Source organism: Lampetra planeri, chromosome 7 (assembly GCF_965212315.1).
Source record: "Lampetra planeri chromosome 7, kcLamPlan1.2.h2, whole genome shotgun sequence".
NCBI classification, from domain to species: domain Eukaryota; kingdom Metazoa; phylum Chordata; class Hyperoartia; order Petromyzontiformes; family Petromyzontidae; genus Lampetra; species Lampetra planeri.
In genome coordinates, this window is record NC_136113.1 from 11,699,392 (window position 1) to 11,726,518 (window position 27,127).

Consider the following 27,127-nt stretch of genomic DNA (forward strand, 5'->3'; position numbering starts at 1 on the left):
CTCTCCGCAGCGGTGGTTCGACTTTTCTGGACTCACAACTCAATCATCGAGGATCAACCGCGCCGCGAATAACATTTCAGCGCGTGTGTAGCGAGATGTTAACTATACAGGAGGTCGTGAGTTCGACCCAGACCCTGACGCCTGCTGTATATTTGGAGTTTGTGTGTATCTCTCTCCCGGGTCCTGCGCTTTTTTCCACACCACATTTACAAACATGCACCTAGAGTACTTGGATGCAATAGATTTCAACAAAATCCACTTCGTTGAACTATCATTTGTGGCCAGGTCGCTTCTGAAAAAGAGCTATATAGCGTTGTGGGCCTTACCTGCTGAAATAAAAAATAGTTTTAAATAGTAGTTTAAACACAAATGGAAGAACAAATAACTCATCTAAAAGCGCCGTAAAATGTTAAGTAAAATCCATAACAATTGTTAACTTGCTTTTACATACAGGAGTTGTATTTTATATAGAAACCGTACAGTAAAGGGTTGTGCAATGGGCAGCACAAAAATAGTGGCGTTTTGTGAACAAGACGCGTTGGTGTTTGTAAATGTTCCTTGGCCATGTCCCACGCCTGGCGTTGTGGACCAACAGTGATTTGAATCCGCCACACCGCAGCTTCATCCAACTCCAGGTAAACACGAATCGTGTCCGTGCAATGACTCTCATGACGAGGAGAGATCTCCGTTACAGCGCTTGGGGCACGCAGTCTCATTGACACGTCTCCCATTCGCCAGATTACAGCCACTTTAAAAAAGCCACACGTCATCCTATAATCCTATAATCTTGCGTGGTAAGGTAAGACAGATTCGTTTTATTTGTATGTTTGTAAGTGATTTATTTACCTTTCCTCTACGTTGTACTCCTATCGTGTTTTTGTATTGTTTGTTGTGGAAACTTTCTGACACGCCCCTACTGAACATCTGTGAAAATAATTGCATAGCTTATCGGATTCATCTCGTATAAATAATGATTCTAAAAACACAGACAGCCAACGGTACTGCGTTCGCCACTTGTTGCAGATCGCGGTGTGAATTCGGCATGCCGCCCTGGTTAATACTACAAACACGCGGCTTCCGTTTCACCATGGTCGTAAAAGATCCAGTGACGTCATTCGCAAGAGTAAGCCATTGTAGTCCAAATTTACCAAAACATCATTTTACAATGTGCAAATGACTGCAAGTGGGAACCCCTACTGCCAGAGACCCATCACTAAAGCGATACGAAACACAGCCACTGCGGTGCATATGCCCGTGCATTTAATATGTTCATAGGTCGCACAGTTTGCATCAGTTCAGTGCCAAACCATCGTCAGTTGTGCCGCAAGAGCACAACACAATTTCCATTTTTTTAATATATATAATTGACGACTTGGCCGGCGAAGCTACGCATGAAGAACCACGAATGAGTGCCTTTTCCTTTACGCACTAAACCACGAGGGCACATTCACACGCAACAGCAAAACCCGGGCTGCTAGCGGTGGCTTACGCACGTGGCCCTGTAACCCAGCACTGTGGGGGTCGAGGGTTGGTGGATCACGCAGATGTCGTGAAATTCCTGTCCAGGTGGGCGTCGAGGTGCCACGCCCCCAGCTCGCCAGGAGACGGCGGCACAGCAAGTGTGGACTAATCTCCATCTGTTCCTTCGACGGGACAGTGTTGGCACCTCCTCGCACGCGTTGGTTTGCTCCGGGTGCTTCAGTTTTCCTCCGGCGTGTATCACTCAATATTTGGCTGGGGGGGAAATCGTAAAATAAAGAAGCCCGCGGGATTGGGCAATCGATGACATCACCGGCTCGACTGCGTGATCGTGGCTTCTGTCTGCCCGCTTTGTCTCGTGGCCCCTCACTCGCGCCTCTGAGTCGTTCTGAGCGAAATCTGCTGCGGTGGCGCGCTACGAGTTGCAATGACCGAAACCCCCATGCGCTAAGTTTGTTTAGTTCGCTTTTGCTGCCCCCCAGTGGATCACCGTAAACGTACAGTAATTGGCAGCGGTACAATTTAGTCGGCACGTTTTGTTAGTGAAGTCTGCAAGAGCAGTGGTTCTCAACTTTTTTTAGCGACTCCTTGTTGAAATTTGTTTCAACCGAGTAGCCTCCTCCCTTGCCTGATCCAACATGGTTTTGAGCAGTACATGTATGAATAATAAACATAAATATTTTAACCAATTGCCCATTTTGCGAGGTGTCCCAACTCGCCAGTAACTGCAAGCGAATACAAAAAGAAATCAACGACGCTCTTGCATTGCGTGGCGTACTTTCTTCTGGCTCGCTGTTTACTCTTGAAAGCAACACTGTTTACGATCAATGAATCTAGAAGGGTATTTTATATCGTTCTAAGTTACCATATGGATGAACATTTCATCGTAGTTATTTTATATTGCCAGATTCTTACGGGATTATTCACCAGTAACCCTCGTGGCTGATATAATTTGTGGTATGCCCAGTCTTAATCTGTGGATTCCGTTTTAGCAATAGGTAAATGCGTTCGAATGCATATTTGTCAACCCCTTATCAGTGCCCTACCTTATTACAGACCAATTCGGACCTTATTGGTCACCCCGTGCCCTTACGAATCTCAACGTTCATCCTACAAAGTCCCATCACAAGGGAGAAACACAAATAGACTAAAAAACACGTTTCGTTTTGCCCGTCTTGAAACCGCTGTACGCCGTATGGACCTGAAAACTCAATTTCCCTGTACAATAATACGGGTGGACCATATGGGTTGACACGTGATGTTGCCCTGTGCAAGGTGTAAGGAAAGAAGAGCATCGTGGCGTCCCACAAGCCAGACCCCCGGACCAATATTACTATATGCCAGTTGTAAAATCACTCTCGGAGCACGGGACACTTGTGTGCGTGTGCCGGTGCCAAGAAGCAGAGCCTCCACAGAGCAATAATTCTTTGTACCCACGTTTATTTGGATGATTTTGTTTGCTATAAATTTTCACACGATAAGGCCACTTTGTTGAGTTGTCATTTGCTGCCAGGTCTCTCTTGAAAAAAAACAATTAATTGCTAAGTGGGCTTTACTTGACATTTTTTTGTTCGTTTTATTTGTATATTTTAAGATATTTGTTTACCTATACTTTGCACTCATGTCGTATTCTTTGTATTGTTTGTAACGTTCTGACCCGCCACAACTGGACATCTGTGAACGCAAGAGCTTTATAGCTCTTGATTTAGTGTGCTGATCTTAAAGGTGCATTGAAAATTGTTGATACTCCGACTGATGCTCCTGCTGTTGTGGAGTGACTCATACAGCCAGCTATGGCTGCAGGGTCTGGTGGTATATGTTGTTTGTCGTTTATTGTGAAAATTCGGTCACAGTTCCTATGATCACTGTTACATTGCTTTTATGGCTTAATTTTGGTGATTTCGAAAAAGTTTTTGGTTTGGCCATGTTTGTTTGTTGTAGTACGGAGTTAGACTGATGGTCTTAATCTAAGTTGTCTTGTGGTTGTTGTTTGACTTGCATCCCACTGGGATTTTTGTACACAGTGTTGGTGTACGGTGCTTTTTGTGGAATATTTTGCTGTCTTTTCCTGGATTTTCTGTTTGCACATAGTCACATAGTTACTTTAAGATGTTTTCTTGTTCATGTTTTTGTTTCATGTTTTAGTTTTTTGTTTGTAGCGGTTGCACCCGATTCAAGAGCCGAATGGCTCACAGGGCTATACCTAATAAATGAAACTGAGAAACTGAGCTCATCGGATTCATCCCGCAGTCTGATTCATCAATCTGGGTGCCATGACCCGCCTCGAAAAGCGACCACGACTCGTTACGTAAAATATTTTATTAAAAAAAAAATGCCTGCAACTGCGTTGTACTAAATTTACTTGGTAATTGGAACTTAATGCGATGGACAAGAAAAATTATAATAATTATAAATAATAGTTTTAACGAAAACGTTGATGACATCTCAGCTTAGTCTCATTTCCGGATCACCCTCCTGCCCTTGGCTTAAGCGCGGCATCGATTCTTCACGCACGACACAATTCGTGATTCAATGCACAAGGCCTTTGCCGCCTATGAACAATTCATAAGCGGTGACAATCGCCAACGCTCGCAGGAGGTTAGACGACCCCACGTCGATTGCACATCTGGCGAAAAGCGTACGGATATCGCGAATCAATTGCATTGCGTAAACTCACGTGAATGCAAACGGATCGATCAGTACTCCGCGTCGATTCGATTCTCGCATCGTTAGCTGCGAGAGTCGCGAGAGGAATCGAGGCAGCAGCGCTGAGTCGATTCCGAGCATCACGTAACCCTGAGGCTGTCTTCGTGCGGTGGAGTCGCGAACAAGAAGTAAGTCTCTCGCTTTATCGGCCCGGCTGCCCGGTGTTGATGATGGGCCGAGGTACTCGCCTTAAGAACGCGCCACACCCGTGTGGTGCAGACGTTAAAGAGTCCACGTGGATTTTGTTGTAATCCTGGTGTCGCGTAAAACCCCAAAAAATCGCGTTTTTTTCGTTCAGCCCCTGAATATCCCAGTGGTGGAAATTCCACATTCCCATGGCGGGAGGCGAGGTCGTAAAGGGGACACGCGCTTTTGACATCGCGCAAGGTGCTCACCCCCCCGCTCCGCTCGCGTTATCCGCGGCGGAGGGTCGATGGGTTTGAGTCGGCCCTCGCGACCTTGTGAAGGCGAGGGGCTAGGCGAGGCTAGGCCCGAGTCCGACGCTTCACGGCGACCTCTGAGCGAGGGCGAGAGGCATCGGGGAAGCAACTCGGGGCGCTCGAGAAAATGTTAAATTTCGCCGGGAATGTCAGAATTATGGGGTTGGGATACGTGCGCTGCGCGGTGGGGGAGGGCAGGTTACCGGTCACGGGCATTGGAAGTAAGTGGCATCCAGAGTAAGGCGACCAAAGGGCCATGAGACAGCCTTCATGTTGCGTCTAAGACCTTGCATGAAGGGTTGTCGACCTTGCAACAGTTGAGGGATCTAGCAAAAGAAGGAAGCGATTGCGAGGTGTGCCACCATCAAGGACGTCAGTGTGGCCTTTTACACACGTTCAACATTTGTTCGTTCACAGCATTTTTAGTGACTGCCTGAAGCGTGTCTCTTCATGCCTGCATCTTTCTATGTCTGCCTCCATATGTTTATATATGTATCTGTCTCTTGTGTCTGCATGTCTATAGCTCTGTTTCTATTTTGTCTGTTTCCATGGCTATGTGTCCCATTGTCACGGTATCTTCTTCTGTATTTGTGCTTATATTTATTTTTGCATTTCTCAGTGTGTCTCTTCTGCAGCTGAGTAAGCCGTTCCTGCCTCACTGTCTGCACACAGGGGGCCCTACTTTGTGCCGAGACGCTTCTGGCCATGCCGACCTCTTGACCTTCAAGGGAATCGGCATTCGCCGTGTGACGGAGCTGCGTTTTGTGCGCGCCTGTGTTTGTGCAGAATGATTGTGAAGCGGCTGTTCGTGAGCTCCACTCCACTGCGGGCTACTCTAGCCCTGCAGCTCCGCCGCAACCTGGGCCTCTCGGCCGTCGCCTTTAATACAGCACGCCAACTCGACCCCATCCAGAAGCTGTTTGTGGACAAGATCCACGAGTACAACACCAAGAGCAAGTGGGTCGAGCATCAATAGAAAACACTAAAAACTTACCCGAAGATTAAAGAATGATTGGTTTACCGTTGGAGATCTTACACCTTACACTACAGGGCCCTGATAAATATGGGGCATTTTAATCAAGTTGATCAATGCAACGTTTGGAATTGGCATTGCACACTGATTTTTGTCACTGTTAAATGTTAATATTTTTCTCAACGCCCTGCAGTGTGAAATACATTCGCCAACTGTAAATACACGTTTCTGGCCTTTCTCTCTCATGAAGAAGGGCCATCACCCAAAATATCACTCTGTTAATGCCGTTGTCTCCCATCCAATTTTCTGAACATTGATTCTGACGTACCTCTCGATAACTTTGAATATATATTTTTAAGAAATCACAATACAAAAGATATAAAATTGCAGCAGTTCTTGAGATTAAATATGCTCCGATAAAGAAAAACGGCTGATTCACATAGGAAATGAAGAAATTCGTGGGTTTGAAGTTGGTTGGTGGCTCTCTGCAGCGCACATAATGTAGTGCCGAGTCATTCACCTCATTTAAAGGTACATCAGTCACATTCGTAGAGTGCTGTGGTGCCACTCGGGTGAATGCAGATTGCTTGTTACAGTGATATAACATGACAGGTGTGGGGTGGAGCTCATCTCCAGGTTACAGCCCTGAACCAGTGGTAAAAAAAAAATCACCATTCCTACAACATGGCAGCCATTTTATCGACCCCATTGTTAATTTATGACTTCAGTGCTTTGCACTTGTCATTGTACAACCCCATTGGCTAGATATTAAACAAGTGTGTTCTATAAGTGTTCATACTCTTTGGGTCTTTCGGTAAAGTCACGTAGATAGAAAGATAATTTAAAAAAATCACGACGTTTCGTTCGCAACACAAGCAATCGTCCTCGGGTGAAAAAATATAGCAGTTTAAGTGTTGTGAATGTGTTTTGTCCTGTTCGATGATAGGGCTGCAGGCGGGCCAGTGGATGCCGGTGCTGAATTTCAGCGGAATCTCGCCGATGAGATGACCAAGCTTCAGCGACTCTTCGGAGGCGGAGATCTCACCAAGTTTCCTGAGCTGAAATTCAAAGGTATGCCGCTGCCATCGTCAGGCTTAGGAGTGTAATGAGTGACATCCTCCACGGTTCAGTTAATTGTCATGATTCCAGGTTAACATTTAATTCATGAACATATTTGTCATGTTTGTAGCATAGTGGTGTAATTGAAATCTATTGTAGTGTGATTATAGAATCGGGAGTATTGTGAATTTGTGGAGTCTACGATTGTGTTATTCTGCAGAATCTGTAGTGGTATGATTCTGTAAATTCTGTAGTAGTTTTGATTATAAATTATGTCGTATTGTGATTATAGGGTAACTACATATGCATTGGAAGTAATTGTTATATAATTTGATATATGCAATGTAAGCCTACATTTTTTTATTTTGAATTGTTATATGGCTATTGTTTGCTTGATGTGTCACACCAGTTATGTATCAATGCTTAACATTGTTTAAGACTCTGCGACTAATTATGCACATGTATTCATGGTTTACAATAGAGCAGTGACGCAGCCCGGCGGTAGCGCAGAGGTTCGTGTTACGAGCCCACAGATACTGCCAGTGTCTTAACCCTAATAATATTGCGTTGTCTGCCTCACAGTGGACGTTAGACATCCCATGGCGTTATTCAAGAGTGTGCCATTTTTTCCGGCGTCGTAGAAAATGTACTCACAAATTACTCAATTGGGGAAAATAGGAATTGTTATCCTGATTGCAGAAACTCCTTCTGAAAAAGTCTTGAGACTGAGTGAGGATTTCTTGGGTGAACAAGCCTAATAATACAGAACTGCTTGTATGGGAACGTCACATTTTTCATAGCACCACGCTGCAAATTGTGCCAATTAAACTTTGTCCTCTGTGCTGTGAAGAGCCATTATCAGGAACAGCCTACTAAATATATATATGTTATCAGGTAGTGTTCCTGATGAGTTTTCTGTTATTTACTGATATATATTTGTTATGTTCATTAGTGTTGATTCTAAATGATCTCTTTCTCATTGCAGAGCCTGAATTTGAAGAGGAACCCAAGAAATGAAGTGTCTGAAATTCGAAACATTGGATGCGTAGGAGTTAATATTTGTTTATCAGAAACTCTTCTGTATATGACTAAGTGAATAAACGATGTAAAACATTGTGATATGAGTGCATGCATTTCTTGGAATTATGGAAATTCTTAAGCACTTGAACATCAAGCTATATCATTAAACATGGTTAAGCAGACTCTTAAAATCCCATATTTTCTAGACACTGAATCAGAATAAAACCAAATATTACTCTCAATACTTGCATCTAATTGTGCATTAAAATATGGGGTTTCCCTATTCATACCACGATACAAAATAAAACATGACAATGTACTGCCATGGTAAATTGTTGTAATTAAATATTAGGCAAGGTGCATCGGTCATTTTTTTTATTTCGCATTTTAGTATTTCAGCTATCTAAAACAAAGTCTTCTCCAATAATGTTTGTTTCAGCAGGCAAACGATCATTTATTAATTTTCTTTTTCTCATCAGCAAGAGTATAGCTTATTAAATTATGTGTTGCATGGTATAGTATAGGCAAGAGCCCTCTATATAGTGGGACCGTACATAGCAAAACAGGAAAATACAATGTTTTCCAAGATGTCCTGCTGTTACATTGGAAGTGGTATGCATGTTAACATGTGGTTGCAAATGGTTCAAGGTTAATACCGATAGATTCTAGGAATGCAATTTTTTTCTGTTAAGTACGATTCCTGATCTTCAGATTTATAGATAATTTACATGAGATTAGAATTTAACTACTTAACCATTAAAAACTTGAAATAGCTGTTTGAGGGACAACAAGAAAACCACGAATGTGTTCCTCGCACAGCTTTTGGGACAACTGAATTTGATCATGACAAGTAACATACCAGTGGACCTACAGGGAAAAGTCTTCGGTGTGTTCTACCCATGATTACGTGGTCATAAAAATGAATGTAAAAAAATAGCTAAGAGAACTGCATGCTTGGAATTAATGTACATTGGAGAGCACAGGTTAATGACATAAGTCAAACTTAACAAAGGTGGGTTGGGAAGGTCACTGATAGAAGGGACAATGACCGATGGTTAAAAAAATAACGGAACATGTCTGAGGTCGTCCATCAAGGAGCAATAAAAACAGCTCGTGGTGCTAAATAAGTCGTTGGATCGTCAGAGGGCGCCACGGTGGCGATATGTTAACTATCTGGCTGGCGTATACAGGTCGTGAGTTCGATCCCGACGCCTGCATATTTGGACCCCCGATGCCTCGATATTAGAGCAATACAATCAGACAAACCTTACTAAATGGCTGTGTAGGGTGGTGGCAGGTTTATCTACACATTTATGGGATCTAACCAAAAAACATGGATAATATTGGTCGTGAAAGCAAGCCTATGTTATCCTGTATACTTGGAGTTTGCATGTTCTTTCCGTGGTCGCGTGAATTTTTCTCCAGGTCCTCGTTTTTTCCTCCACATTCAGAATCAACATCAGGCGTTCAGAGCATTTGGCTGCTATACATTTCCACAAGATAAGCCACTTCGTTGAGCTATCATTTGTGGCCAGGTCGCTTCTGAAAAATACCTAGATAGCTCTGGGCTTCACCTGGTAAGAAAAAAAGTTCTTAGTTATGGCTTGTGGAGGCCTTGATCTAGGAGTGCATTGATCATTGCCGATGATGGTCTTACTAATTATATACCTATGCAAAATAATCAGCGTCGAGAATAATAAATGAAATAAGCAGACATGCCCCTTGACAGGCATAAGTAAATTTTATGCACCCTGAGCCACATCGCCTCTTTGGAGGGTATAGCATCAGCAGCCTTCGTTTAATAAAAGCAAAACTGGACCAGTTTTGACATTGTCTTTCTCATCAATAGTCAGGCGTCGTCAAACCAATGCAGGTGAACTGGCAGATGTTTGGTCAATGACCCTCTGTTAGAGATGGATCCTAACACTGTCTTCACAAAAATGCAATATTTTTGATTCAATCAGCCTTACGTTTCGACACGAAATTTTATTTAAAAAAAACTCCCCGGCCTTTGTGCATTCTGCAAACACCATTGGCAGTTGCTGAAAAAGTGCATTGTGACACTCTTAAGCCAACCATCTAAATGTGGGGAAAACGTGACCCGACTGATAGGAGCAGCAGTGATGCAGTAATCGACAACTGTGTCGATGGTTTACAGATGCCACTCGAGCTAAGACGGTCACTGCATCGCGCGCTTTCAGGTGCGCTTCTGCGGCCGTCTGGAACGCTCTTCCGATGTGAGGTAAGCCACTGGGAGCTCTGCACTTTTATAACACATTCCTGCGGAGGGAGCTGGTAGGAACGTTGGGTTGCTCGGTCAATGGCCAGGGTCAACGGCGGCGTGGTGTATTCCGCAAATATGGCCGACTGTGAGGACGAGCACAAGCCGGCGTGAGTAGGTTAAACGTTGAGTTTTATAAGGGCACTACGGGGTGACCAGCCCCTCCCCACCCAGCCCCACCCCCCACCCAGCCCCACCCTAACCACCCAGCCCCTACCTCCCCACATGCGGTGAAAAACGAAGTTCAACACCCATACACACGTAGAACAACATCGGCCACCCACACCGTCCTAGTCAACGTGGAACGTTGGGCCCGAATTTGTCCCAACGTTGACCCGACGTTGACCCCGACGTTGCCGGGGTAACACGTGCCGGGTCTGGCCGCGTTTCCCACAAGCCTCTGCGTCGCGCGGTGCACCTCTGGGCCGGACAAGCAGCGCCGCTGTTACGCCGCCGAGATGAAGTTTTTCAGTGGCGATAATCGAGTTGTATAGGTAAAGATATAAGGTGAATAGTAATAATAATTGAACGTGTAAGATTATAATAAACGCGACGGGGCGCGTGTGGGATGCAAGCCGGGCTCCTTGGGCCATCACCGCGGGTGAGAGGCACAGTAGGCCGCAACTGCCTCGCTCATCCCCACCTCCCCTCCTCCCTGTTCGTGCATTCACTCATTCATGCAATGTCTCATTCGTTCATTAACTCATTCACGTAGTTACAAATGTAACCTATTCGTACGTTAATTCGTTCACCTATTCGCTAGTGCATTGATTGAGACATCGGGCAGTTCGCTCCCAGCGATGCATTTTATCCGTTCGTGCTAAGGGTTTCAACATTTTCCACGTCATATTCGCATGTATCTCAGCCTGTATCTATAAAAAAACTGCGCAGGCTACTGTGATAAAGTGAAACATTACCGTTACCAGATATTGGCACTAAACAACTCCTGCCACCCGAACATAATTACAATTGCCGAACTGTTCGGGTATGACTCGGGACAGGTGGCAACCCGAGGTCATGCACGAATGTACGTTCAGTATTCATAAAGTCACCCATCACCTCAACCATTCATTGATTTATTCCGTGCATAAAATCATGGTTATTCGTCCATTCACTCATTTGCATACACAACGCTGTATAAAATCTAATTATCGGTATCATTGTTCCCTGGACTTAATTGGAGCTTGAGTGCTCAGGTGATGTCTATATTTTGGTGTTCTCGTATATTTTTATTATTAAATTTTTGGGGAATACAAGATGTTTACGTGTGCCAAAATGTTAAGCGTTTTAAAATGCATTGAGAACGAGAACTGTACGTTGAACTTCTTTCGCACCGCACGTAGCCAAACGCGCTTGTCGGGAAGTGCGGGTTGTACCCAGTCGTTGGGCATAGTCGTGTATTGTTCAGGCGAGTCAATACATCTAATGCTCATTGTTAATGTAATTGAATCACTCGTGAGCCCATTCACTCATTTGCCCGTGAATCAATGTTTACTGTGCAGCAGTGGGGGTATAATAGCACTTGAATAAAGCTTAATCACAGGACTAATACACTTATTTTAAACACACTTGATAATGGAGACTGAGTTTGTCTGTTATCCATTCGTATATATTTCTCAGTACAGGTAATTAAAGATTGAGTAATTTGACGAGAAATGCAATACATCATTAACATAACTACATATAAATGCAAACTGTATAAGTCTTCGAATGTAAATATTTGCGTTTGCTATGTATGTGTCACTGGACACTGGGCAACCTTGCAAACGTTTGTTCTATCTCAAGGGATATTCCATGTGAAATATTTTCATACGTTTGTACCATCACTCAAAGAGCTATATCAGCATTAGCGGCTCGTGACATTTCAACTATATGGGGTTGTTGTGAGTGTCCTCTGAAAATATGCTGTTCTAATTAAGAAAAACCTCGTCATGTTATTGGTCTTCGCGTGAAAGTAATATAATTGTCTTATCTACAACGGTAAACATTTATGAATAGTATGAAACAAAACAACAAAGCACTCAAATTCTGTCCCCATGACCCTCAAGTCGGTTGATCAGGACCCAGTTGCTTGACTTCTCCTGCATAGTCATCCTTTCAAATGGAATATTTAGAAGTGACCCCGCAGTGTTCGTTGCTAATTCTTCGTTTGCTGGACCTTCTGCCATCGCTGTCGTTTCCTCGAGCAGGTAGGCCGCGCAACCTAGCATTGTGACATAGTAATTACAGCCATGGGCGCCTTTTTCACGGCCCTGAATGGGTCTCAAAATGCGTGGCTAAAATGCTAAGCTAATCGCAATGAATGAAGGGTTATATCTCACTCGGACGCCTTCACAGCCGCCCGAGACCTCCCTGAGGCACAAATCAGACCGTGGTGTTGCAGCGGTTTCTAAAATGAATAACTTAAAATGTTATCTTCATTAGGAAATCCACGTTGAAAGAATCATGTAAAAACAATTTTTATTGAAAAGTATTTTTATTAGAAAAATGATTTCTCATCTCCAGCTGCCTGGTGGAGCAGTGCCCCAACGCCCCAAGTGGACGAACCGTGCCTGATTATCAGTGCTAATGTCTTACTTTTTGGATTCCCCAGGTAAGAATGATTGAAAGCTTTGGAAGCTAAACTGCAAAGTTGAATTGAGGCTCATCGAGATAAATGGATGCCAACGATTCAGAGCCACCATCCACAGGAAGAACCTCAAGCCCAGGAGAGGGTGAACAGTCTCGGACAGATGTAGGAGGAGGAATCTGTATTGACGCTGGTGACATTGGTGAGTCTCAATCGCATATACAAAGTCACTCAGACGGTCACTCACCATGATGATTCAGTTTTGAATCAGTTGTCAGTGCTCTGAGTCAACATACAGAACCCAAAACGGAAACCGAGTTTTCTGCCGCCTGTTTTGTTTGCAGGTTCTGTAGTGTAGTGAGCTAATTGGCAGGACTAAGTCACAAATAACTGTGCAATAGAGCGTTATGCTAAATGTGGATTTTTATTTTATTTTTCGAGTTCTGATGATTAAACATGTAGGTTTTTGAATACGGAAGGACGCTGCGTTCTTTGCAGGGTATTGGGCAAGGAGGGCTAGTGTATATAAAATGCATCTGAATGGATTTCATGTTTGGTCACAGAGGCTCTTTGACACAAAGTGATGTACTGTTCACTTTGAAAGTTCCGAATAAAAATGATGCTGATAGCTCAGTTTGATTATAATTTCCAGTGCTCTGACATTGTATTTACCCCTGAATTCACTTGGACACCTCAAGCACAAGAGGTTGATCTCTTGCCTGGTTAAGAATTCAATCTACCTACCTACACGCACACCTCTCATTGTCCCTTTAGTCTTGTAACTTGAGTTTTGTGTTCCATATGCAGGTTTCCGGGTTGGGCTGCGTTTTGAGCTTTCGTTCTGCCAAGCTTTTGCCAAGCACTGCTGCGGGTATTTTCAGGGTTTCAGCCTAACCCAGAAAAGTGCACTTAGGATTACAGTAGGCTGCTAAAAGCACATGGTTAAATTTGTTTTACATGTTCATCCTTTGCCCTCAGCTTGCATGGGAAGAAGACGGCACCATGTATGTGCATTGTGTGGCAAAGTTTACCTGAGCGACTACAAGCTGAAGAAACATGAGAAAATAATGCACACAGGTGAGGTGGTGATCACTGTCACTTCTCTCTTGCAAGAAAAAATATATATCCTTTGAGTATACTCTTAATTTAATGGAACATGTTAGAAATATCACCTAATTAATTTGTGCATTTGTATGTGACATTAAAAAAAACATTTGAGTTTAGATCATTTGAGGCCAATGCTAGATCAGTGTAAAAAAATACTTTTATTCATCCAATTATCTTGTGTTTTTAGGAGAATGTTGTACTGTATTCGCACTGCCACCTCACAGTCCGTTTTTGTTTGGAAATCCCACTCATATTTGTGATTCATCAACCCATGTTTATCATATTTTAAATAGTTTTAAGCCATATAGGCCACTCTCACTGTCATCTGCAGAAGCTGTTGAGAAGTTGCACGCTTGTCCTCGGTGTGGCCGTCACTACGAGACGGATGCCCTCCTGGCTGCACACCAGCTCACACATGCCCGCGACCGGCCCTTCCATTGTGAGCTCTGTGGCAAGAGCTACCTGCAAAAGCAGGCTCTGCGCTGTCACGCCAAGAGGGAGCACAGCAGCGAGCGCCCACACGGCTGCCACGAGTGCGGGAAGTCGTTTGTCCTCGCTTGGAGCCTCACGCAGCACCGCCGGCGTGTGCACGCCGCGTGTGGGACACGTCGCCCGCCCGTACAGCAACACCCACACGGTTGTGCGGAATGTGGCAAAGTGTTTTCTAGCACGTGTGGGCTGGCGTGCCATCGCGCCACCCACTCCCAAACCCGGCCACACGAATGCGTGGAGTGCGGGAAACGTTTCAAGACGACGGAAGCTCTGTCGGGGCATGGGGCCCGGATCCACAATGCGCAGAGCCGCCCGTGCCTGTGCGAGGCATGCGGAAAGGCCTTCTTAAAAGTTGCGCAGTTGAAAGCCCACGAACGCACACACACAGGTGAGAGGCCGTATGTCTGCACAGTGTGTGGGAAGGCCTTCGCGCAGAGAAGCACCCTCGGCAGCCACGCGGCGACGCACAGCGCGACGCAGGCCTTCGTGTGCGAGGAGTGTGGCAAGAGTTTTGCGCGCGCGACCGGGCTGGCCGCTCACCGGAGAACCCACACGGGCGGCTGGCGCCTTGAGTGCGGCTTCTGCGGCAAAGGCTTCTCCAACGCGGCGCTGCTTAGGACCCACGAGCGCAAGCACACGGGCGAGCGTCCCTTCGAGTGTGACGCGTGCGGCAAGGGCTTCAAGACGAAGGGCGCCCTCAAGGAACACGGACTGACGCACACGGGGGAGCGTGGCCACGCCTGTGCGCAGTGCGGGCGCCGCTTCTCGCAGCGCTCTGCCATGAAGCGGCACCTGCTGACCCACAGCGGCGAGCGGCCATACGTGTGCACGGAGTGCGGGAGGAGTTTCAGGCAGTCGCGCAGTCTGGCCGTGCACCGGCGCACACACACGGGGGAGCGGCCGTACCCGTGCGCCGAGTGCGGGAAAAGGTTTCGTGCGTCGAAGACTCTGGCGAAACATCGACGCGTACATGCGAGGGGAGGCATCAGGCCAGAAATAATGGAGGTTACATCAAAGAAGCATGCGTGTCAATTCTGCCATGAGTCATTCACCAGGGCTGCCTCACTGAAGAAGCACATGCTGAAGCACGGTGGTGAGTGCTTATAATGTGTGCACATACATATACAGCCATTTTTATCATTCCACTGCTGGTTGATTACCACCCCATGCTGATTTTTACAACACTTGATAATGCTGGTCAGTGCTGACTGGTGCAGTTGCAGAAAACATATATTGGACCATAATACAGTACTACACTGGATTTTTCTGCACTGCCCCATGCTGATAACATAGCCCCACATCGGTCTATGACAACTGTTTACGCATGGCGTTCACCCAGACTCAGTCCTAGATAGTGCTTGATCTTGTGAAATTGTATTGCACTGCAAGTAGGAATTTCACGATTGTAGGTGCCTCTGTGAAACTTGGCAATGGGGTATGATTCTGTCTCTCATCTACAGAGGCTGGAGGGGATGAGAAGGGAGAGATGTTGATATTGCAGGAGAGCAGAGCGTGTGAAGAAGGAAAAGTGGCGGTTGTGTCGTCTGTGCCTGAGCTCCTCCAGGAGAGCGCAGCGCCGCATGGACAGCAGACGTGGCTGATTATGGGAGACCCAGACAGCCACGGTGAGGTTGTGCTGCACAAGTTGCACTTCTTACAAAGCAGTGGCTGTAACCATTTACCTATAAGAAGTGTCATGATCTTGGTGTGGAGACCAGACAGGATAAGCAGTGCAGATGTCCAGATGAGATCATGGGAAGTAAGTTGTGTCGATATGATTAGGCAAAAACGGCCATGCTGGGTGGGACATGTGCACGATGAAGGAGGGCCGATTACCGAGACAGACATTGGAGTGGTCTCATGAATCAAAAGACCAAGGTGAAAATCTAAGAGGAGTTGTTAGGATACTGTCTGGACAGATGACTGCAGCAGCTGTGGGATCTGATGGAGGGTGGAAAACGTTGGCGAGGTGCGGTGGCATGAACGGCTTTAACTATGATGATGTCTTGATCATGATAAATTATTGTATGCGTTAGGCAAAACACCCTTTGCAAACCACAGACATGTATAATGATGGATGGCTCATTCGGATGTCTGTTCGGATGGCAGGCCTCGTGGGTGGGCAGCACGTAGAGAGCCCTGTTGTGGGCCAGCAGGTGATGTTTGTCTTGCAGTCCGGGAATGGCAATGTTCAGGAGACCTGGGATGGCCTGCAACTGTTGGTGGAGAATAGGACTGCAGGTAAGGTGGTTTTGTCTTTTAAAATGATAAAGTAACACAAACAACACACAGCTTTTGTTTGTATGTGTCATTTATTAAACCAGGAGATTAACTAAACCCACTGAGACTCATGAAACATCGTCTCTTTTGCAAGGGAGATCTGGGTGTCATTTTATTAATGTGTACCCGGGCTCTGTGTGCGGGCTGTCCGACGTGAGTTTGGAATTTTGTTATTGATAAAAAAATTTTACTTGAGTTTTGGGAGTGTTAATGGTGTTTAGGCTGGCCCGGATTGTGTAAGAAGCTCACAGATGCTCGACAATTATGGCTATAGTTTTATTACAAGGTACTGCCTGTCCAGTAGGGCAATATTAAAGCTGCATTTATTTTTGTCTCATTCTAGTTAAGAGTGTGGATATGCCAGTCACTGGTATTTTAAGCTCCAAAATATATTACGTCCCATGACTTCCATTCTCAAGCCTTCACCTCTCCATGCGGCCTGACTAAAGTGCACCTACCGTAGCACCATTGCTGTCATATAGTCAATGCCACTTTACGGTAAATGTTCCTGTGTGTGTGTCACGGCACAAGACGGGCACCATCCCTGTAGTGGTGATCTCTGTGGTTCTACAGAGGAGCGGTTCGTGGCGGCGGAGGAGGGAAGCAAAGCGTATGAGATGTGTACCGAGGTGGAAATAGAAGTCCCAGGTGGAGGTGCGTTGTGTTGAGTTTTATTTTCAAACTTAAGACAACCTTGTGTTGTTTTTGCTACTTATTTTATTACCTATACATCACACCCATTATTTAGAGATATAATTTTGACTTAAGAAAAAATAAGTTACCTTGGGCAGACCACATTAGCTGGAAGAGATGATGGTCAACGAATGAGATTGGTGACAGAATTGTATCCAAAAGAGCAAACGTGCCCAAGAGAATGACAACCATGGAGATGGAGCTGTGACATTGGCTCTTGTGTGAGAGTGAGGTGGGAATTGTGGGACCATGGCAGATGGTCACGGCGTCTTTCGGATCTCTTTTCCTGTGAGGGAAGAGAGCACAGGGCAGACAGTACAGTGAGGATAGATAATAAAGGCACACGTATATGGAGGATCGTGTAAAATCGGAAAGTTTTCACTTTCTTGTACACTTCTACCATGATCCACGGTAATCTGAGTGTACTGCGCTTGCTTCTACAGGTTCAGGAGAGAACGTCCCGGATATAGGAAGCACCTTGAGCTACGAGCAGGTGGAGGAGTCACAAGAAAGCCTGGCTCCAGAAGAGAACCTCGATGCTGATGTAGTTGGAATGGGGTCCACAGAGGTACAAGGCTTACAGAAAGACCTTCCGCAAGAAACTCATCCAGCAAAAGCTTTTGAGGCAACCGAAGATGATTGTACAATGTCTGGAGAGACTGAGAACGTGGTGACAGGGACTGCACTTGTAAAATATGTCCATGCTGGAGAGGACGTTGTGGAGTTTGTACACACAGAGGGCTCGAAAGAAGATCCATTTCCCATGGAACATCTTCAGGCTGGTGAAACCTGCTTAAGATCTGAGGAGATGGATATCTCACAGGCACAGCTGACCCTAGAGATGCATCGCAAGGCTGAAGATGCTGTAGGTTACGGAGAAATGGAGAATGTCAAAGAAGATAAAGCTGAAGTAAAGGACCCCCATGCTGGAGAAGTCTTCTATACTACTAATAATACGGAGAACTCGCAGACAGAGCCAGCTCCACTATATCTCTATACCGAAGAAGTAGCCATAGAGTCTCGAGAGGTGCAGGACTTCCAAAAAGCTCTAGTACCTTTGAAGGACTGCCAGGCTGAACAACATTGCCTCATAGCTGGAGAGATGGAAAACGTGCAGGCAGAGCTGTCTGCAGGAGATCCCCAAACAGGAGGAGCTGGTACGGCATCTAAAGACTTTAAAGATTTGGAACAAGCGTCAACTGTAGAAGAGGACTTGTGGGCTGGAAAAAACAGCTTCAGACCTGAAGAGGTGCAACAGGATGCAGGAGTGGCTCCTGAGGCTGGAGGATCTTACATTGAGCCTGAAGAGTTCTCAATTGGAGAGGCAGGGCAGCAGAGTGCGCAGTTGCTGGTCAAGACCAATATTTGTTCGGGGAATGGAAACAATGGTATGTTAGTTTCACACACACAATGTAAGCATCTAAATTTAATTCCTTAATAAAACTGCATTGGGTTTGACAAGACGTGTCTCCCAAGTCCGACATGTCACTTCTTGCAAGGTAAGTCGGTTGAACACGGAGTTGCACAATTGCAGTGGATTTGCCAGGCATAGTGGCGTACACTTATAATCCAGCAATTTGGAGGCAAGGTTTGGTGGAACAAGCACTCGTCATTGTGATGTGAGACTTATGAATCCGCTGGGCTGCAAAGTGGCCAGCAGATAGTAGCACATCAGGTCTGTTCATGAACCCATCTATGCAGAACGTTCTGTTTTATTCATTGAAATACTTGGGCTTTCTCAGTGAACCCTTTGTTTCCTGCATCTAACTAACACAGCTGTGTCTCAATGTCATCTGATCGCTGCTGCAAAAATAAGAAAAAATTAGTGGGAGAATCTTACCCATGCTGGCTTGCGCACCTAGCATCCGTCTTAGTTATACACCAACCCTTGCCCATCGTGGCATGGGTTATGTTCTGGAATTAGCTGCAATCGGCAAATCTGTGATCCACAAACTCAGGCAAATGGGAAAACTAGGATTTGGTTCACCGTTTGTAATACGACACCCACCCCTCCTTTATTTTACTTTGCCCTATATTAACCTAAACATGAAACCGAACGTAATATATGATTAAGATTTTCTATAGTGTTAGTGTAACTCGTACAGTAAATGTATAGAATGTGAAACATAATACAGTGTACTGCGCTATACACGTATACCTAAAAGTAAATCTGAAAATAACATGGTTAATTATGCATCACTCACCTTTCACAAGTTGCTCTAGTAATTCAACTTTCTCAGAGACATCACCTGCCGCTGCTTCTTTTCACTATATTCACGACCACTTAATTTTATTTTAGGGGCCACTGCAAAATAACTAAGGGCACTGATAAAGTAAGAAAAATTGTGCGGCTCAACCCCCACTGCCTTACTGGATGCTGGAAGCACGTGAACTGGGACCCGCAATGGGCTGCGCGGGAGACGAGATGGAGACAAGACGGCGTGTGTGTTCTTCCGTGGCAGCATCATCTCGAGTGGCACAGTTACGATGCGCACAGGAATCTCGCAGACAGCCGTGAATGGTCAAGTGACAGGGGCGTGATTGGCGAAGTGTACCTCAATACATTTTCCGCGAATAGTCAAATCCGCGATGGAAAAACCCGCAATGGGAAAAGTTTTGGTGTATATTAATTTAGCCTATGGCTTTCCCTCTCTTTCCACGTGGCAGGTTCTGCACCTCGTGCTTTTGCAGAAAGGTCATATATTGAAGAGACTGAAAAGGCGGATGCTGGGGAGATGGTCTCCATAGACTCCTCTTCATTGTCCTTCCAAAGTGAGTTAGCTGGGTCATCTGGAGGTTGCAAAGGGAAGACTCAAAAGTGTGTTAAGTGCACGGGGAATTTTGCATTCTCAGGCCACCTACAGAGGAAGTGCACTGACAGGCATTTGTGTACATGTGAGACATTCAGAAGAGACTTGAAGAGGCCTCGTAACCTGGCCTGGCATCGGAAAAGCCACTTGATGACGAGTTCACCCTCCTTTGAGGCTCATGGTAAGGAGTTGCCTGAGAGTCACAAGAAGAGTGATAGGGGGAAAAAGATGTTGGCATGTGCAAAGGAATTGGGGATAAAATCGAGCCTCGTCTCTCAATTGAGAATCCACATTGGGGAATGGCCTTTAAAATGCAGCCATTGTGGGAAAGGCTTCATGATCCCATCTGTGCTGAAGATTCATGAGAGGACGCATACCGGTGAGAGGCCGTACGTGTGCGCAGTGTGCGGGAAGGCCTTCGCGCAGAGAAGCACCCTCGGCAGCCACGCAGCGACGCACAGCACGACACAGGCCTTCGTGTGCGAGGAGTGCGGCAAGAGCTTTGCGCGCGCGACCGGGCTGGCCGCTCACCGGAGAACCCACACCGGCGGCTGGCGCCTCGAGTGCGGCTTCTGCGGCAAAGGCTTCTCCAACGCGGCGCTGCTCAGGACCCACGAGCGCAAGCACACGGGCGAGCGTCCCTTCGAGTGCGACGCGTGCGGCAAGGGCTTCAAGACGAAGGGCGCCCTCAAGGAACACGGACTGACGCACACGGGGGAGCGTGGCCACGCCTGCGCGCAGTGCGGGCGCCGCTTCTCGCAGCGCTCTGCCATGAAGCGGCACCTGCTGACCCACAGCGGCGAGCGGCCGTACGTGTGCGCGGAGTGCGGGAGGAGTTTCAGGCAGTCGCGCAGTCTGGCCGTGCACCGGCGCACGCACACGGGGGAGCGGCCGTACCCGTGCGACGAGTGCGGGAAGAGGTTCCGGGCGTCGAAGACTCTGGCGAAACATCGGCGCTTACATGCGAGGGGCAGCTGTTTTGCAATAGTAGAGAGGCAGGGTGAGGTGGTAGTGCCTGAACATATGGCACGTTCTGAAGAAGAGGAGCTTTTCTCACACCCAGATCACACGTAATGGACTTCTCCCAGCAACTTTGACACCAGATCAGGCTCGTCTACTTCAAGGAAAAAGCCTGCGTATGCCTGGCTTGGTATTTGAGTGATAACCATAGAGAGAAGTCTCTTATCTTGATACACTAAACATATGCAACACAAACACGTGCAGTGCAACAACATGGAAAACAATTAATATGCTGGTGGACTGTGGGTAATAAAATGTATAGACCAGAACTTACCTTGCTACCAAAAAATAAAGCAACATGTTCATCAGGAATACTGTTTCCCAGATGCGTGTATTTGAGCAGGACAGTGCTGTGTGTGTGTGTGTTTGTTTTTGTTTACTTGCGGTGGCCTTTTTCTGCCAAATTGTTCTGCCTTGTGGCTAAACCAGTTTCTCAAGGGTACCAAGTTGATGGTCTTGGCACTCATTAATGAGTGAAATAAACAATATTAATTTGGTTTGTTGCTTTAATTTGGCATACACAAACTCTAAATAAAACGTTTAGTTTAATTGTCAGGTGAAAAACACTGCAAGGCAAATACAGACTGTCAGTGTGATTAAGAGGCTGTTGAAGGGACTTGAAAAGTCACGTGATTACATTTTTCAGTGGCCATTCTCACATAAGGTGCCAGAATTCATGGCGCGAGTTCTAATTGGAAACTTTGTTGACATTGCAACAACTGGGATCGAGCAGAAGGAATTGGTGATGAGATCGCATCTAAAAGCACTGGCTCTAATGACCTAACATCGACCTTAATTTGCATGTCCTTTATTGGCACTGTACTGTGTGGGTTTATTTATGTAGTTGGCCTATGCCAGCCAGGCTAATTTAGGCACAGACTTGGTCCAGTTATTGCCCGACTTTGTAATCTTGCAGAGGCTGGTGTCGGCTGTGGGGTGAGTTCCATGCAGACTTTGCATGTGCTCTTCGGGTCAACCATTGTTTTCATGTGTATATATGCATGTGTGTAGGTCGAATCAGCCTTGCATGAGTCCGGGGTGTGGTGTGTAAACATCAGCACTGGGTAGACGTGCAGCCAGACGTGGCGTTAGCCACAACAACTCCTTAAAGGTTCGCCGTGCTGGCTTGAGGTGCTCACTAAAAGCACTTGCCCCAACAGCGTGTGCAGGTTGCACGGGTGATCTTTGTGTATACTTATATTGTGTCCATGTTTGTGAGTGGGTAGGGGAAAGAAGGAGGACCAGGTCCCCGCTGCCGCCACCACCCCTGTCAAGAATTAAATTAATAAAACCACACGTATAATCATGGTAGTGGTGGTGATGGTCGTGGTATTTATTGTATGTATAACTTCTTTCGCACCATACGTAGCCAACCGTGCTAATCGGAGGTGCGGGGGAAGGACAACAAACTAAACACAAACTGCAGTTATAAAGAAATGAGTTTTCAATCTATATTTAAAAGTGCATCGCTTCAGTGGCTTCCTAATATCAGGAAGAAAGAGCATTCCAAACGGCCGCAGAAGCGCATCAGAAAGCGCGCATTCCAGTGACCGTCTTTGTTCGATGATTAGCCAGAAGCCGCTGCGAGGATGACCGGAGTTCGCGTGATGGTTTATGCTCCTTGAGATCAGCAAGGCATTGTGGTTCATTTGTGGGAAGCACTTTGTGTGTAATGAGAACTTTGTGTAATTGTAGCGGTGCTTATTATGGTGACGATATTGGTGCATATGGTGGAATTGATTCAACGGTAGTTCTGGGTATTATTCCTGTCTTACTTAATGCCATCCAGTTCTTGTGCCTCTCGCTGGAGCTGGTGTATACTTATGAATGCAAGTGTGTGTGTGTGTGCGTGGTGTTTCTGTCATTACACTCCACCTGGCCAGTCATGTGACTTTCCTTTTGTTTCTGGAGATTGTGTTTAGTGCCAAATGCACACTTTGCCCAAACACAATGACTTTTAGATTTGTCCAATTGTAATGATGAACATTGGCACATTTTCTCCAAACACAGTAAAATCTGGCCGCACCTGAATTAGTCCTTGAATTTTGCACGAGGAGATCTGTGGCTTAGGGATATGTACAGGGGGCTAATAATCCTACATTCAAGTATATGTAAAATGAATAGGGTACTGTAAGTGGAATCAATAATCATAGGCAGAGGAAAAAAGGAAAGTTTTCAACCATAACTTTAAACGGAGGAAGGAGTTGGCATACAGACGACGAGACGGGCAGAAAAGTGTTAACCTTATCGGCTCCATGGTGGCGAGATGCTAACTACCTCGCCTGGTATATAGGAGTTTGTGGGTTCGACCCCGACGCCTGTACATTTGAAGTTTGCATGTTCTTCCCGTAGTCGCGTGGATGTTTCCCCCGGTCCTCCGGTGATTCCCTCCACATTTAGAAATATGCGTTTCGAGTGTTTGGCCGCTGTAAATTTCCACACGATAAGCCGCTTCGTTGAGCTATTATTCGTGACCAGGTCCCTTCTGAAAATGAGCTATCTCGCTCAGTGGGCATTACCTGGTAGTAATAAATTGGTTTCACTAAAAATACTGACAGATGGCTTTTGTGAGTGGAGCAGAGGTTATAAGGAGGAAAACAAAGTGAGGTAGGAGTAGATGGCAGGAGCATGTCCATATAAATTATGGAAGAACATTGCTGTAAGAGAGTTCTGAGGATTTGATATTATGGTCCCATTCCAAAGGCAGAAGAGAGAAGTTTGGCAGCAGCATTCAGGATCATTGAAATGTTTCGACGATGTATTTGGTGTAGCTGTAGATGATGTTAAAATAGTCAATGGGAAATATGGCGAAGGCATGGATAAGGGTCTTGGCAGCGGAAGGGGAAATGGAGTGCCAGGTGATGGCACATGCTGTGTAGTTCGGGGGCAGTTTTTGCCCAACTTCCTAGCAACCTTTAAAACGTCTTCTTGTGATGATTGGGTAGTCAACAACATGCTTTCCTAAATCTGTCGAGGTGGAACAGTGGTTAGACCACATGGCTTGCAAATGGAAGGTTTTTTAATTTAAAATCCAGGTTGTGGAATAAACTAAACTCTTCATCCCATGGGAGGATGAAATAAAAAGTCCCACTTTGTGGGAAGTCGGAACTTTTTCTATAAAATATTGCTAAGGATTCTAGAATTTTCACCGTTGGCTTGGGGTCATAAAAAGATAAGCACCCCACCCCCTTGCTTATTGGTGTAGATATCTCATTTGATTCTCACGTCCTGTAACTTGAAAAATAACTACAGTTATCATAACCGCAGACATGGCAAGGAAGACGGGGATGGGTGGTGTCATGCTTCGTCATGAAGAGGAAGATGAAGAAGGCGCAGATCCGCCGAGCATGGTTGAGCTTAAGAAGCTGCTGCGCTCAGGAGGCGCTCGATACGAACACATGGACGAGGTGTTTCCTGATGTCTACATTGGCAATGAGTAAGGAGCAAAGCGCATGGCTTGGTCCCAAAGTAGGGCATTCAACAGTCCCATGTCCACTGTGGGTGCAACGTGGCAATGTCTCGGACCACAAAAAAACCACTGTTTTTATTGTCAAAACACGGATCAATTCCCAGGTTATTAAAGTGCACGAATATCCACCTGCTTGGTAATTACACTAACTATGGCCATTAAAGGGTCATCTGGTGGAATAGCGCAACACTACAGTTGCATACGTGAATAAACAACCACGATTGTGGCAACTGCTGAAATTGCGAGCATGTGGAAGCTCGCCTCGGTTAACGAGACGATTCCACCTTCCTAACACATTTTCCACTGGCGCATCCGAGCCGTGCCTTGTGCCGGACTCTGTGAGCCCAAAGCTTGTGTGACAGGCGTGTAGCATTAACTGGATGAATTATCACCAAAGTTGTAGTCCCCGTTTGAAGAATTCACTTAGAGGTAGTCCCTCTGCAGGATCGGTCTCCACTGCCACGTAGCTCCACCCCACTGGGCAGTCTTAGCCAGGGACACGCCCACCACCTCTGGTTTTGGCCAGACTGCAGAGAGGTGCGCTGTGTCTCAGCTTGTACTGCATTGATGGCCAGGCTTCGGAGTTTTCATTTATTTCAGCCTCATTCAGTGTATGACTGAACTCCAGCCTGTTGAGCCCCGTTTCAGGATTCTCTTTGCGACAATGCACGGCCAGATGTTTCAAGATAAATGGGGACAGCTCATAATCATGTTCTGCTGATCCAGGAAATGCCAAGAGTCAGTCTCCGTATTCGATATGCCAATGAGGCTTTGTGAGCTTGGCCTGCTACTCCTGTCTCCCGACTGCAGCCGTGTGTCCCAGATGTTTTAAATAAAAAACATTATTTTTAAACAACGTTAAGTGCGTGAATGTATGTTGAACTTCTTTTGCACCGTACATAGCCAACCGTGCTAATCGGAGGTGTGAATGTGCTAGGTTTGGCTTTTTACATTAATAATTTTTATTCAAATGTATGACTATGTAATGTTCAAATATGTCTGAGAAGTTGCGACGCCGTAGAGTGAGTGACATGGCGCATCTCTGTGCTGGGGTAACCCCTTGAGATCACGACTCGTTGCGAGGTTGGTTCAGTTAAATCGGGTGTCACAATACTTCTGAATCCAGCCCTCGAGAAAAACGAATCGAGATCTGCACCACCAAAGTGGGCCGCCATGCGGACAGAGAGTTCTCAAACTCGGCCCGGTACCAGTACGACAGTTCCATTAAAACCAAGCTCATTCGTTGATACACCCAATCCGTGACTCAGGAATGCAGCTCACGACCTGCGGCGCCTCGGCTCCATGGGCTTCACGCACGTCCTGAATGCGGCGCATGGCTCTGGCTGCCCGGCCGTGGGGCCCGAGTATTACGCACGTGTGGGTGATGTCGCCTACCTGGGCCTGCCCGCCGATGACTTCCCCAGCTACGATATGCGTCCTCACCTGGTGCCAGCATCGGACTTCATCCACGCAGCTCTACAAGCGCACGGTGAAATGCAAAAAGTTTCGGATGTTGCCAAAATGTCACCATCGCATATTTCCATCGTTATCCTCTGCGCTGTGCGTCTCGTATTCAAACGCGAGTGCTCGTCCACTGAGCGATTCACTGCTCACTGCACCGCGTATGTCTCTCGCCAGGTCGCATGCTCGTGCACTGCGTGATTCACTGTTCACTGCACCGCGTGCGTCTCTCGCCAGGTCGCGTGCTCGTCCACTGCGTGATGGGCCGCAGCCGCTCGGCGTCCCTCGTCCTCGCCTACCTCATGCTGCGCGTGGGCCTTCGCCTCCGCGCTGCCGTGCGTGCCCTGCTCGCCCACCGCTCCATCTTCCCCAACGACGGCTTCCTCCGCCAGCTGATCGACCTGGACCGGGAACTGCTGTGCCAACGTCGACAGCCTGACTCCGTGTCACATGGGGAATCGCTCGGGATTTAGCTCGAGATTGTGGTATAAGAGCAGTTTCCCAACACAGAAAGTTCAGCGAGAACAATCCGCCAGTACTATTGAGATCCTGCATTCAATCCCCATGGTTCAGCGTAGAATTCGTGAATTCAGTTTAATGGCACCGATGCAAAACTATCAAGATCCTGGCTCGGAGCTGTCTTTCTCTCGTGGGGCTTCTAATTGTAATTTCAGACATTATTTCATCACTGCTGATATCCTTTGTTAAAGTCGTGGAGATCAGCATGAATCTGTGGCTCAGGGGTGAATTAATTCATAGGGCTAGCTGAAGATCTGGGTAATAGTCTGCGGTTGAGTGATACAGGCCTGTGCGCAGTGCTCGGGGGTTGGTGGATCGTGCAAGCCTCACAGACAAATTCCACTGAGCCGTGGGACTCCTCACCTGGAAGGCTGTTGAATGGATATCGGTGAGGGGCCCACAGATAGAAAATAAGTGAAGGAATAGCACTTTTCATTTGTGGACTCGCTGTGATTTTGTTCATGTAAATATGCATTTGTTTGGTTTAATTCCAACTGTAAAGCCTAATCTGACAATAAGTTATTGTGTGTGTATGTTGAGCCTTTCTGTGAGTTCCAGTTGTGTGTCGCCTGTGGTTTCTGGGCACAACCATCACCCAAAACACATAGACGGACCACGACTGTGAAGACACGTTCCCGTTTAGGCTCAGAAATAAAACTCGCACCACAAAATACAAAAACAATAATTTACGAATCTTATCACGACACTACATTTCAGACAAGTATTCCATCGCCGCGGAGATAACATAG

The 27,127-nt window shown here is 46.3% G+C and overlaps 3 protein-coding genes across 8 annotated transcripts; all 3 read left to right on the forward strand.

Annotated features, from left to right (window-relative positions):
• The first annotated feature begins 3,958 nt into the window (after window positions 1-3,958).
• On the forward strand, window positions 3,959-7,773 carry ATP5PF (ATP synthase peripheral stalk subunit F6). Its single transcript, XM_078596364.1, has 4 exons — window positions 3,959-4,313; window positions 5,412-5,582; window positions 6,545-6,669; window positions 7,643-7,773. The coding sequence occupies exons 2-4, from the start codon at window positions 5,413-5,415 to the stop codon at window positions 7,672-7,674; spliced, it is 327 nt and encodes a 108-aa protein (XP_078452490.1). The 5' UTR covers window positions 3,959-4,313; window position 5,412; the 3' UTR covers window positions 7,675-7,773.
• A 2,421-nt stretch (window positions 7,774-10,194) lies between these two features.
• Window positions 10,195-21,274, forward strand: LOC144719980 (uncharacterized). 6 transcript variants are annotated; one of them, XM_078596366.1, is made up of 9 exons: window positions 10,196-10,559; window positions 12,552-12,729; window positions 13,506-13,604; window positions 13,966-15,219; window positions 15,587-15,751; window positions 16,236-16,367; window positions 16,938-17,060; window positions 17,543-18,487; window positions 19,767-21,274. In XM_078596366.1, exons 2-9 carry the CDS (start codon window positions 12,615-12,617, stop codon window positions 20,981-20,983), a joined length of 4,050 nt encoding a protein of 1,349 aa, XP_078452492.1. In that variant the 5' UTR covers window positions 10,196-10,559; window positions 12,552-12,614; the 3' UTR covers window positions 20,984-21,274. The 6 variants fall into 6 exon arrangements, with proteins under 6 accessions (XP_078452497.1, XP_078452492.1, XP_078452495.1 ...); XM_078596369.1 differs by having other exon boundaries at window positions 16,980-17,060; XM_078596367.1 differs by having other exon boundaries at window positions 10,196-10,465.
• A 2,923-nt stretch (window positions 21,275-24,197) lies between these two features.
• LOC144719981 (dual specificity phosphatase 29-like) lies at window positions 24,198-26,895 on the forward strand. Its single transcript, XM_078596372.1, has 3 exons — window positions 24,198-24,365; window positions 25,667-25,887; window positions 26,097-26,895. Exons 1-3 carry the CDS (start codon window positions 24,199-24,201, stop codon window positions 26,330-26,332), a joined length of 624 nt encoding a protein of 207 aa, XP_078452498.1. The 5' UTR covers window position 24,198; the 3' UTR covers window positions 26,333-26,895.
• Window positions 26,896-27,127: the final 232 nt, after the last annotated feature.

Excerpts from the sequence above, each read along its gene's own strand:
- LOC144719981 (XM_078596372.1), top strand. The coding sequence starts at position 24,199 with ATGGCAAGGAAGACGGGGATGGGTGGTGTCATGCTTCGTCATGAAGAG. Across the intron at positions 24,366-25,666 it reads GATGTCTACATTGGCAATGA|GAATGCAGCTCACGACCTGC; the intron begins GTAAGGAGCAAA and ends TCCGTGACTCAG. Across the intron at positions 25,888-26,096 it reads CGCAGCTCTACAAGCGCACG|GTCGCGTGCTCGTCCACTGC; the intron begins GTGAAATGCAAA and ends GTCTCTCGCCAG.
- LOC144719980 (XM_078596366.1), top strand. The coding sequence starts at position 12,615 with ATGGATGCCAACGATTCAGAGCCACCATCCACAGGAAGAACCTCAAGC. Across the intron at positions 15,220-15,586 it reads GCACATGCTGAAGCACGGTG|AGGCTGGAGGGGATGAGAAG; the intron begins GTGAGTGCTTAT and ends TCTCATCTACAG. Across the intron at positions 15,752-16,235 it reads GGGAGACCCAGACAGCCACG|GCCTCGTGGGTGGGCAGCAC; the intron begins GTGAGGTTGTGC and ends TTCGGATGGCAG.
- ATP5PF (XM_078596364.1), top strand. The coding sequence starts at position 5,413 with ATGATTGTGAAGCGGCTGTTCGTGAGCTCCACTCCACTGCGGGCTACT. Across the intron at positions 5,583-6,544 it reads GAGTACAACACCAAGAGCAA|GGCTGCAGGCGGGCCAGTGG; the intron begins GTGGGTCGAGCA and ends GTTCGATGATAG. Across the intron at positions 6,670-7,642 it reads TCCTGAGCTGAAATTCAAAG|AGCCTGAATTTGAAGAGGAA; the intron begins GTATGCCGCTGC and ends TTCTCATTGCAG.